Source organism: Scylla paramamosain, chromosome 1 (genome assembly GCF_035594125.1).
Source record: "Scylla paramamosain isolate STU-SP2022 chromosome 1, ASM3559412v1, whole genome shotgun sequence".
NCBI classification, from domain to species: Eukaryota; Metazoa; Arthropoda; class Malacostraca; order Decapoda; family Portunidae; genus Scylla; species Scylla paramamosain.
Window position 1 is genome coordinate 15869501 of NC_087151.1, and position 13498 is coordinate 15882998.

The following is a 13498-nucleotide window of genomic DNA, read 5'->3' on the forward strand; positions in this document are numbered from 1 at the left end:
TAAGATGAAGTTACAGAGAGAAGGATAGAAGCCATAGGAGGTTAGTTTGGAAATCAAAGCTTTGTACCAGACTCTATCAAAAGCTTTTGATATGTCTAAGGCAACAGCAAAAGTTTCACCAAAATCCCTAAAAGAGGATGACCAAGACTCAGTAAGGAAAGCCAAAAGATCACCAGTAGAGCGGCCTTGGAGGAACCCATACTGGCAATCAGATAGGTTGTGAAGTGATATATGTCTAAGAATCTTACTGTTGAAGGAGGTTGTGAAGTGATATATGTTAAAGAATCTTCCTGTTGAAGGTAGATTAAAAACTTTTAGAGAGACAGAAAATTAAAGCAGTAGGATGGTAGTTTGAAGGATTAGAATGGTCATTCTTTTTAGAGACAGGATGAATGTAGGCAAACTTCCAGCAAGAAGGAAATGATAAAGTTGATGGACAGAATTGAAAGAATTTGACTAAGCAAGGTGCAAGCATGGAGGCACAGTTTGAGAGAACAATAGGAGAGATCCCATCATGTCCATAAGCCTTCTGAGGGTTTAGGCCAGTGAAAGCATGGAAAACATCACTGCAAAGGATTTTAGTGGGTAGCATTAAGTAGTCAGAGAATGGAGGAGAGGGATGAACAAGCCCTGAATCATCCAAGTTAAAGTTTATAGCAAAGGTTTGAGTGAAGAGTTCAGCTTTAGAAATAAATGAGATGACAGTGGTGCCATCTGTAAATGACTGCTGTAAATGAGGCTGTAAATGACGCTACTCTGTCAGAGTGTTATAATACCTCACTAGAAGTGGGTGGTCCATTATGAGCATGGTATTCCCCTGGGGTATTACAGTAAAATCCCTCTCATCCGGCATTCGAGTATCCGGCAGCTTCAGGTATCCGGCACATTTTTCCCTGAGCCTTAAAATCAATAAATAATCAATGTGTACTCATAAAATCGATTAAAATTCCTGCGCGAGGCATACTTTGTCCCCTCGCCACCATAACGCACTGCTTCGCGCCACCCGCGGCCCACTGCACTGTGTTTACTCAGTGACTCAGTCCAGCGTGTGCACTGTTTATCGCCTGACGCTTTCATCATGCCTAAAGCTGTAGAAAAGAGGAAGCGTGTTGTGCTTACACTTAAGCAGCTGATCAGATCAGCTGATCTTTGTTATGGTAAGATGGGTGAGTGTAGGGTGGTGATTGTGGGCATAATATCACTTCTATTCAAGTATCCGGCATGTCGGCAGTCCCGTTGATGTCAGATAAGAGGGATTTTACTGTATACCTTGACCATATATGTGTTGTTGCTCTTTATTATTGTATCTCCCTAGACGTGATTGTTGATCCTTTCACAGCTGTGGGAGTTAAGTGTTGTTAGAGTATTCCCCTTGTCTGTAGGTGGGTAAAACAGACTGATGATCTCATTAATGTGACCTGGCATTATGACCGGTTAAAAAGGGTGCATGAGTCAAAAGTGGACCTTGTAACCCATGTTAAGCCCTGCGCCCAGTCATGTAGGAGGGGGACTAAGGGGGAGGTAGTCCAGGTGCAGCAGCTTTGTGAAGGGGCTGGTAACTGTGGTCATAAGAATATCAAAGTCTGATGAATCAAGGGTTTACAATATACCTATTCACTAAACTTAATTTTCTTATTGAACCTTTCTAGTATCTTGTGTCTCAAGGATCATCATGAGATGGAAACTATAATCATAAATCCATGGCAGACTAAATTATAGATGAAATGATTTTTTAAGAATTTGTAAAATATTTTCATAATGCATTACATAATATTTATGAACTGATGATTCATTGTCACATAGTTTGTTATGAATATTATTACTATTGAATGAAAGATGGAAATAATACTAAGAAATAAAAGATAGGCAAGTTATCATTAAAGCAGTTATAAAAGACCAGCATTTTATCGGCATCAACCTAATGGCCTAGGCAAGAGATAAGGATAGATGATAGTGCAATAGTTGCTGTTACAGTATCTGCAAATTGTCCTTGGTGATAACTTTGCCTTCTTGAGAAAGGGTAAAGGTAGCACACCTGCAGCACACCTGAAACATTTTACTGACAGCTTTAGCTACGTGCTGATTTTGTTTGTGACAGTCTTTTGAACCCAGTGATTTTAAAATTAGGGGTGCAGATGGGAAGCATCAGTACTGGAGTTTTTTGAAAATAAACTCCATCTCATATTGTAGGTACAGGGGTGATATTTATTCCCCAAGCAGAGCGAGGAGCTTTTAATTTTGTTACTGGACATCTCTACAACTCACCGCTCCACCTGGCCCTTGGGAGGGTACAACGATGATTTGGCCAGGAGCACCTTTTGGTGTCCATTGCATATAAAAATTGTTATTTCAGTTTTGGAAACACCTCCTTGCAAGTAACTTTGGATGGCACTTCTTTCTTATTTTATGAGATTTCTTTGTCAGATCCCCCGTTTTGCTATAGTTTTCATATTTTGACTTCTTCAGCATTCAAAATGCATGAATTATATGCCATAACTCACTCCATATACAGGATAGCCAGTTTGGTTGACACCATCAGATTCAGAAGTGACTGTAGAATCAAGATGTATTGTAAAAACTTGATGAAACAAAATGTTGTTATGAGAAATTGAACTGTGAAAATGTTAAAAAATGTTTATAATATGTTTTACTTATGCTCACTATTTTCAGCAGTTGATCATTGAATGCTGAAATATGTTATTACATTAAGTAGGAAAAACTCTTGTGAACATGATGGTGTGATCAGAGTACAGATAAAGCTCCACATATTGAAAAAACAGAGTCACTTGCCACAAGCCTCAAGGTGGCGTGACACTTGACATGTGCAGGCGGGCTCCATATGACCAGGTCTGTGATGTGTCTTAAAAATTAGAACCCCCCCCACCCCAGCTGCTGGGGGAAGGTCCAAGTTGCTCTGCAGCTTAAAGCACCTATTACCTGGTTAATCTCTCTCTTTTATTTTGTGCACTGCAAATTGTTTGTTTGTTTGTTTGTTTGTTAAATCTGCAATGAAAAAGTGAACTAAAAAGTATGAAAAACAGAGTTGTTATTTCAGAAATCCAAAGTGTTAGAAATAAAATAAAAAAGAATATGCAGTAGGAATGGTGTGACAGGTCCGAGACAGATGGAGTGCATGGCACTAGTAATATCAATCTCGGTTTTTTGCACTTCTACTTATTTTCACCTTCAACTCATATCCATGAACTACCAAAATAGGGTGAGGAAGGCAGTTATCTTAAAAGTGGAGAAGGAACTAGTTTTCAAGTAAAAAAAAAAAAAAAAATGGAAAGCTTGTAGCAGATCTAACTTACAAACTCAGCTTGGCAATATGGCACATAGGACAAATTTTCAAATAAAGGTAAAGCAAAGTTTTCCTCTCTCTCTCTCTCTCTCTCTCTCTCTCTCTCTCTCTCTCTCTCTCTCTCTCTCTCTCTCTCTCTCTCTCTCTCTCTCTCTCTCTCTCTCTCTCTCTCTCTCTCTCTCTCTCTCTCAATGGGTTGTGATGGTTGGTAGTTTTTAAGAGTCTTGAAGGTATTAACCCTAAAGGGTGAAAAAAATTGTCCAAAGAATTAGGTCTTAGTAGCTTGGTAATAATGAATTTGTTAGAAGAAAGTCTCGCTGATTATTTTGATGTGGGAAAATATATCCAGCCTTTTGTATTTTCCATGCTTTTAGGAACTCTAGAATGAATAAGTTGGAAAAGGGAAATAGCCTTTTGTTGTTTTACTTAGGATAGGTAATCTTTGTTATTCATTTTATCATCCAAAAATATGGTATCTGGGGGATCAGCTTGATTACCTGGATAATAGAGGCATAGATTTATTTGACAATCTGTCATAACCAAGGTGCTGCTCAATTTTATAGATGTTTCCTATTAGGCTACTGGAATAATGATACTCAATGAAATTTTAAAATTTATTGAATGAATATTACTAACATTAAATACAAACAACACATGATATGCCACTGAATATCAAATATGCCTACAATGTCATTCTATATACATAAAGATGTAATGAGCTTATGTAATATACTTTTCTATGCAATTCCTTCTAAGTAATAACACATCAAACTGTATTCATGAATAAAAGTATTTAAGTAAATTTTTTAGTGAACTGGCATTTAGATTTATTTGGTCATCTAGAGATTTAAAAAAAAAGTACACCATTGATTAGAAGTGTATTAATGTAGACAACAGTAAAAATGAAGACATGTCTGTGCCACTTAAAGCTCCAAATTACATAGATCAACTGCCTAGAATATGGAAACAACAATTTTAATTGAAAGTAGGCAACTTCAGTGCCCTAGTGAGAGTAATGCTGCATATCTAACCAAAACAAACATCTGACTGGCCTGCCTTAGTTGAAGTTAACAAACACGTAGTTGGGCAACCAGTTAATTCCTACTACAGTGTCTGTGTTACTACTCCATGAACATGTGGCTTCCTGTATTCCTCTCCCGTTATGCCAGAGTAGTCCTGAGAGATGTTCGTTTGGTGTTTGATTACTTTGCCATGTCACTCGCTTCCTGAAAGAGATGCTAAAATCCTCACGAAAACTATATCATATATCACGATGTTACTGAGTATGTTATGTCATATTATATAGTGTAGTCTTATTTTTTATCTTTTTCATTGTCCAAATCAGTAGATTTTGGACTTGTAGTATGCTGTATTTAAAATATTGATAACAGTATTGCTAAATAGTCATGAAAAATATTTCTGTTTAGACCAACTTCTCTCAAAATTATCCATATGAGATATTTAAAAGTCAATGGAGAATTTTGAAAGTATAATGATCAATGTTCTATGCATCTGTATGCATGTGGGATTTACAATAATGATATTTTAGCTCATGTCACTAGGGGACATGCAGTAGTGATGACATCTGACAAATTAATTCTAAAAACTCACTATTAATATTTAGTAATTCTTTTAATCTTTATACAAAATTAAAACCCTACACAATACAAAACGTGAACAACATGTATCACAGTAGCATTAAATATCCTACAATTATTCCTCCTGTTCCATTTTCACGAGATTATTGGTTTCTAGACTGCACTACACAACTTTTGAACTTCACTTACATTAAAAGTGATTCCATCCATCTCACTCGCAGTTATTACCATGTGGTTGTCCCCTCTGAGATCTTATGATCTTATGTGATTTCCCCCCTGTTACATGATGTAATATATCTCCATTTTAGAGTGCTTCTTTCTTTCAGAAAGTTCTTTATTTTTAGGGACATTTTACATTTCTGCCATTTTGCATTACCAGTCCAGTCATATAACATGCCTATAGATGTGGTACTTGGATAAAGGACACCAACCAAGGTATAGGGTGTGATTAGAAATAGAGCTTTGTAGTTTCTGGTTTGTTCCCATGAGTCATCTAATTTTTTCACTTTTGCTGCTTTTGCCCACTTTTGTTTTGATTTTTCCTGGGTATGTTCACAGGTCTCCTTACCTGGATCCCCTCATCCAAGGTATCTTGTGTTTATAACCTTTTCCATGTGGTTGTGAGTGCCATCCATCTGCATGCACCTATTGTCCCTTTAGTGTCTAAATGGCTGTGTCTGATATTGCTGTTTTTGTGTTCTGTATTTCTTCCTAAATTATTTTTTTATTTACTTTTTATTATTTGGTTTTTCTTTATTCTTTGTTCCATCTTCATTAATATAGTGTTACCAAATATCTGTCTAAAGACAAAATATTACAAAGCCATCTAATGATAGCTTTGTTTCTATTCTATTTTCAGCCTGATCGTGAGTTTGATACTTTTCTGCCGGACACCATGCGTGCACCAGTAATTCAGGTGTTGGGAAAACCTCCTGCAGACTTCAAGGGCGGCTCCAGTAACTCCAACAACTATGAGCACCCACATCCCCATGGCTGGGAAAAGCGTGGCAGTGGCCGCTACCATGATGAATGGGAGAAAAGAGGCAGTCTTGGGGGAGTTGCAGGGACAGGGAGTGTCCTGAGAATCAGTGAGGGAAGCAGGAACTCTATTTTTTCTGGAGATTCTGGGAGACCTCCTGGGAGGGGAGATGAAAGCGAAGAACCACCTCAATCAGGAGTGGTTACTCCCACACCAGTCATCCTCTCACGGGCACGCAGCAGTAGTGAGCAGCGATCTACTTCCCCTAATTCTGCTGTGGTGACATCCAGGTTAGTGCTCTATAGCAGCCTGAATCCTGACAAGTTTTTGCCATGAAAATTTTTGTTTTATTTATTTTTATTTATTTATTTATTTTTAAGTTAGATTAAAATAAGCAAGAGGGTGGCCATGATTGAAGTCTTCATTGATCTATTCTGCTTGTACTATTATTGCTTATATTCCAGTCTTCATTCTTCCACCCTTTCTTTCAAGTATTCTAGTACTTTGCTAGCAGTTTCATATAAGATTTCTTTTCATAAGATTACTTTTCTAAAGAAAACATTCACCTCACAATTATATATCCTCATTAACTCATTCTACCTTTATTTCTGTGTGATCACACTGCCTCAGATTAATTTGTAAATATGATGACATCTTCCAGTCCATAGTTAGTTCTGTCAGTTATACTGCACATGCTCAAGCTTTCACATACACATGATTTATTCTCACTTTACACTAAGCATTTTTGAATGAATGAATTTCAAGTACTGGGAAATCATGTGAATATGTTCACAATGTAAGCATGTTTTATTGAATAATTGTAAGTGTTGAGAAATCATGTGAATATTGAAATTTTCTCAAGTTGAAACGGAGTGAAAAATGTTTATTTAAGAAATATTGTCATGGATCCAGTGTTTCCAGAAAATGCATAGATAAGACAACTAGCCGTAACCCACACATGGCATTCAGTAACACAGAAGAGAGAAATTTATTTTAGGTCAAGGAAGTGAGTTAGCAAGACTTTAAAAAATGACAGTGAATAATAGCTACCAGGTGCATAATTATGCTATGCTTATTACAAAGTGATACCTTACACCCCCTACCCATACATTTTGCACATCCATCTGGATTTATTTATTTAATTTTTTTTAGTTAGCTTTTATTTGAATAATTTATATTTGTTTATTTTCATAGATTTTTGTTTAGTGGCATTTCGTTACATGCATCCATGTTTGCGTTTTCAGATGCATATTGATTTGATTACTGAAATATCCATGCATGCATGCATTTACAAAGTTGTGTGTGTATATATATATATATATATATATATATATATATATATATATATATATATATATATATATATATATATATATATATATATATATATATATATATTTTTTTTTTTTTTAATCTCCATATCAAATCTTCCACAACCACCAAACTGAAACCCCAGACATGACACTTGAGGTACATCTGTCAAGCTTTAAATGGAATTTGGTTGAGCTAAACTTACTTGGTGCTATGCCTTTTTGTATTTTATGTGGTTGTGTTTAATGGAAAATCCATTTCAGGAAAGATTCTGCCCCTGTTGTGAATGCTGCCAGTGCTCCAACTAGCCAGCAGTATCACATTGCCCCAAAGCCTCTCATGATGGAAGGTAATTAATAGTAAGGTCATAGTAATTCCCATACATGTACAGTAATCCCTCCAATATCCATCCTAATTCATCCCCTGCTTGTTGTTCTCCATACACCTTATGCATAGAAATGCTGTAACTCTGCAACCATCTCACAGTATACTCAAAATGATGTTCTAAATGAAGCTGTCTATGAAACACCTTAATTTATTCCATCATCATTGTGCCAGATACACTCAAACCTCAGTTTTCAAATGGCTTCCTTTTTGAACAAATTTCAAACCCATAAATACACTGGTTATTATATGATAAGTCAGTTGCCAGACTAGCTACTTAGCAGCATGAGATCACTGTGTGCATCAATCTTGCCATGGCCCTAGCTCAGAAAATAGTGCTTTAAACTATTTTTTTGATTTTGGTGATATTTCTTGTGTAGTGCTTATTTTATTTATTTATTTTTTCTTCATAAGCCATTATGAGACCTAAGAAAGTTGATGAAAGCATAAAATCAAGAAGTCAAATAGGGAGAACAACAACAAAGTTGAAGAAAGAGATCATATGGAAACAAAAATTATAATCCTTCCAGACTAACTTGGTACTCGGGACGTTGGCTGCACCTGTCCCACATTGTTGTCAAGTTCACTCTCGACAGGCACATGGCAATCTCTCTTGTTCATACTGTCATCCTTTGCCTTAATTTACCTAAAATTATAATATTTTGTATACAACTGCATGGCTTATTGAATGGTTTTTGATTTGAAGATGAAAGAATGACTCTGTATGTCTTCCGGTGCACTTGGCAGTGCCCCATTGTCCTTGACACGTGACTCCCCCAGTCCATGCCCAGCTGGCCTGCCGTGGGCCCAGGTCAGATGATTCATGGTCACTCTGTTGCCATGGAAAGTACTCCAGCTTCCCACTCTCATGATTGGCACAGCCAAGCAAAGGAAGTAATTTACAATGTAAATAGATATTTTATGGAAGAAAAGACCAACAGAGGACCTTTACTGCCACCCTCAACAAGCACTTGTTTGGACAGGTAGGTTCTTGATGGGGTGAGGACTGGGGAATGAGGTGGCAAAAGCATGGACAGTTGTAGCCAATGCCCTGAATACCAAGTTAGTCTGGAAGAACTATAGTTTGCATCTTGCATTTGGCTTTGCAGTTCATCTTGACAAAGTCTTTGATCTGTACCATTCTCAAGAAAAGGAAGTCATAAAGATGTTAATGTTGCCAAAGGAGTGAATATGATCACCAGGGAAAGATCACAGACTTAAGTATTAGAAAAATTGCTCTTGACTAGGATCAGTGAAATGCAAAAAAAAGGCAGTTAATTTTATTGGTCTTGTGTATGAACTTGTGTGCAAAGTATTGTCGTGAAAGTTTAAATAAAAAATCATCTGGGGTCCAGGAATCTTCAGGAATGAATTACGTTGTACACCATTACATCACACTCAAAACCACTGTTTTGTGTAATTATTCAGTCACTCGATCATGTATTGTTTTTTTCATGCAGATCTGTTTTTTGAATCACTGTTGCCAAAGAACTGCTTCAATTTTTCTTGTTACTTCTTTTATTCATGGACAGCTGATGATCCTATGCCATAAGCTTCACACAGGTGATGAACAGAAACACTACAGTCCAGATTTTGCGACACGTCCACTTTTCTTTAATTGTTATTGTACAGTCAGCGACACTTGCAATTAGAACTCCCACTGACATGAGCGTCACATTGCACAAACTGACAACCTGCTCCTCCTCAGTCTGAAAAAATCTGCCAGGAGAAAATAACTACATGGCAACTTAGGTTAGTCCTTCATATGTTTTTTAAAGCATAGAATAATGGATTCATTGTTTGACATATTGATATAAGGGAAAGTTATCTTTTGTGACTGCTCCTTGCTTTGGTTAACCAAAGTGGCTGTGTTTGTTTTAAACAAAGTCTTTTACTGAGGTGATGTGTGATGTTTGGAAAATATACTGGCCACAGTTACATAGTACGTATATTAGAGTTTCACAAGAATGATGAAAAAAAATTGAAAAATACACCGCACAACTATTGCCAGTGAAGAGACTGTGAGTGCATTGGTGAAGGAATGGAGTGACGAAGGATGTGAGGATGTACCTCACCATAACTACAAAGTAACAAGATTCGTGATATATTGACTGTGGTTTAGAAAAAAATAAAATAAAAAAGCTGCTAATTAAACCACTCATCTCCTTGTGGCAATAATGGTGATTAACTGCCAACTCAGCAAATTAGGAACATGCACCATGTGCACAACACACTGACCACCACCACCAACCCAGTGATAACCAGAATGTTTGTAGAACACTTACATAACACACCAGACCACCACCACAAAGATAACAACCCATACACAATGTCGACTGGTGACAAAACCTGCTTCTGCACGATCATCCAACCCAACTGCCACCTAACAGTAACAGCAATGTACAGCACTCACACGAACACACCAAACTGGCACCAATCCAAGTACACCAACCCACAAACGATGTGAAGAGTGGCAATGAAAATTACTGCTTGCACGGCTAATCAACCTATACCAGCTGGTGCCTACTCTGCCTGCCAACAGCTGACTTGATGGTGATGGGCTGGCGTGAACAGTGCCATTGCCTCTGCCTGGCCGCCACCTTATCAACAGGCAGTGTTGCCATATATACAGGTGCACCTAAACCCTCATCTGGGTATTTTCTCAACCCATGCCACAATTTAGCTTGTATTTTATGAAATGTAATAGGTAATTCTTCTGCGATAAAGTGGGATTTCCCTCATCGTAAAAATAATTAGGTTCCAATGAAAAATGAAAAAGTGAAATGATGATAATTGAACTGCAATAAACTGGGAGTTCACTGTATATACTTTCCCTCTAAACCAAGCTCAAAAGAGTTGTATTTTTTTGCAGCCTTTCACACCTGGGAGGATGATGAAAGGTGCAAAAGAGTTGTATTTTTTTTACAGCCTCTCTTATACCTGAGAGGATGATGAAAGGTCCATTACGCCTTCTGGATGAAAGCCTTAGCCTATGTGATGATCTTGGACCTTACTTGCTGGACCAGAGCAACTTCCTTGTGGTGGCTGTGATGGGCCTGCAGGGTGTGGGCAAGTCAAGCCTTGCTTCCCTGCTTGTTGATCCTACCATCAACATTCATAAGAATCGGTGAGTATTACTTAATTGTGTAATTTAAGGTATATGGTGTAATTTTAGAGGAGGCAGAAGACTTGTGCCTCTACAGGTGGCACTCCCTGGGAAGTACAGATAGGGATGAGGAGATGCTGCAGACCTGCTGCTTGACCTTCCTTGTTGTTCCTTCTAAATGTTTCCTTTCATGTCTTAATAACTATGTGTGCAATTGCAGCCTGCACTTTAAGACAACCTTTCTTACTATTAACACTGCAAATATCTAGTTAATGGGAAATAAAAGGACAGCCTTGCGAGTCCTAATCTAGGTAGGGAACTGTAAATGTCCCTAGGCCAGGCTTTCCCTTTGATACAGATCCAAGATGACTTGATTTCTCTAATGTACTAACTTGTGCATATTTGGTGGTCTTATATCCACCTTCCAATTGGTGGAGCTTCACAGCATCTCATTTTCTGTTCCTCACTAAAATCCAGATGTCTCTGCCTGCTGACAGCAAACTTTTCTCTTCCATCTTACTTTATCAATCCTCATTTTCAATTAGAGCATTTGCTATGGTCTGGAAAAACTGCCAGATTCACTAGCCAACTTAATTTTACACTTAAAAGGCAGTCATCTGAAAAAAAAAATTTACTTCGTTTGTCTGTTATCAAACCAACAAATAAAATTTTTAGGCACCATTATCAAACAGAGAGCAAGAAATATGGGAAAATGAGCTACATGAGCTGAATGCACATTATCTCAGGTTTGGGATGTATCATCACTTTAGGACAAATGCTATTTTTTTCCCACTCTGTATGGCCCTACTTTATCCATTTAAATTATACAGTTAACATACCTGTTTATAAATCCTGGCACATATGAAAGAAACATCCATGTTTTGATGCAAAATCTTAGCAGGACACTGATGAAGATTGACTGTTTACATCGTGTCTCCCAATGTCTTCCCTGAATTGCCTTCTTCGTCTTTGGAAATACAACTCATGTTTTTACACCATATATATATATATATATATATATATATATATATATATATATATATATATATATATATATATATATATATATATATATATGAGAGGAGGAGGTAGTAGACACCTGCCGAAACAATAATTACTCCCAGTGAGGTCTAAAGCACTGTTCAGGGGTGCTGTGAACTTATTAAACCCAGCTGTGACCCCACTGAACGTTTCCTTTTGTGTCTCACAACACAAGGGGGCAGTCACAGCCTGGCCTCTAAAGACAACTCTCTTCCTCCACACAAAACTACAAGCACATAATAACACACACACCCTTCACTCAAAAATTTTAAAATCATCATGGCGACTCCTACACCAGCCTTGGAGTCCCCATCTGAGGAGGGGACCATAAATGTCCCCAGGTCGGACTGCCTTTCTGTCGATGACCCTGAGTGTCTTGACACAACCCTCAACTTTTTCTTCATTAACTTCTGCAACATTCACGGTCTAAGATCTAATTTTCAATCTGTAGAACACCACCTCTCCTCTTCTAAACCTCATCTTCTTTTCCTCACTGAAACTCAGGTGTCTGAGGCAACTGACAGTAGCCCTTTTTCTGTTCCCTCCTACTTTCTCTATCCTCATTTTTGATCCAAAGCTGGATGCTGCGTTTATGTGCGCAATGACTTAACCTGCTCTCGTGCCCACGCTCTTGAATCTTCCGAGTTTTCCACCATCTGGCTACGACTACAGAGTCACTCTCGTACTAAATTTATCTGTGCTGTATACCTCTCACCTAACTCGTCTGACTATAAGAAATTCATTGACTAATTAACTTCCAAAGTGGAGCACATTCTGACCCTCTTCCCTTTTGCAGAGATCTCCATTCTTGGAGACTTCAATGTTCACCACCAGCTTTGGCTTTCCTCTCCCTTCACTGACCATTCTGGTGAACTAGCCTACAACTTTGCTATCCTCCACAACCTAGAGCAATTGGTGCAACACCCTACTCGTACTCCTGACTGTCTTGGAGATATGCCCAACATTCTTGACCTTTTCCTGACCTCTAATCCTTCTGCTTATGCTGTCACCCTTTCTTCTCCGTTGGGCTCCTCCGATCACAATCTCATATCTGTATTTTGTCCTATCTCCCCAATCCCTCCTCAGGATCCCCCTAAGTGAAGGTGCCTCTGGCATTTTGCCTCTGCTAGTTGGGGGGGGACCTGAGGAGGTATTTTGCTGATTTTCCTTGGAATGACTACTGCTTCCGTGTCAGAGACCTGTCTTTGTGTGCTGAGCGCATAACAGAGGTGATAGTGTCTGGCATGGAGGCGTACATTCCTCACTCTTTTTCTCGTCCTAAACCTTCTAAACATTGGTTTAACACAGCTTGTTCTCGTGCTATACATGATAGAGAGGTGGCCCACAAAAGGTACTTCAGCCTTCCATCACCAGAATCTCATGCACTTTATATTTCTGCCTGGAACCATGCCAAGTCTGTTCTCCAACTAGCCAAAAACTCCTTCATTAACAGAAAGTGTCAAAACCTTTTAAGATCTAACTCCCCTTGTGACTTCTGGCATCTAGCCAAAAATATCTCCAATAACTTTGCTTCTTCTTCTTTCCCTCCTCTATTTCAACCAGATGGCACCACTGCTATTACATCTATTTCTAAAGCTGAACTCTTCGCTCAAACCTTTGCTAAAAACTCTAACTTGGACAATTCTGGGCTTGTTCCTGCCTCTCCTCCATTCTCTGACTACTTCATGCCACCTATTAAAATTCTTTGCAATGATGTTTTCTATGCCCTCGCTGGCCTAAACCCTGGGAAGGCTTATGGACCTGATGGGATCCCTCCT

At 38.3% G+C, this 13498-nt stretch overlaps 1 protein-coding gene across 1 annotated transcript in view; it reads left to right on the forward strand.

Moving 5' to 3' along the window:
- LOC135101418 (nonsense-mediated mRNA decay factor SMG9-like) overlaps window positions 1-13498 on the forward strand; it is a 70711-nt gene that overhangs the window by 9037 nt on the left and 48176 nt on the right. The window contains exons 2-4 of the mRNA XM_064005359.1: window positions 5759-6168; window positions 7453-7538; window positions 10502-10700. Of these exons, the coding sequence (XP_063861429.1) occupies window positions 5759-6168; window positions 7453-7538; window positions 10502-10700 (695 nt within the window). The remainder of the gene's footprint in view (window positions 1-5758; window positions 6169-7452; window positions 7539-10501; window positions 10701-13498) is intronic.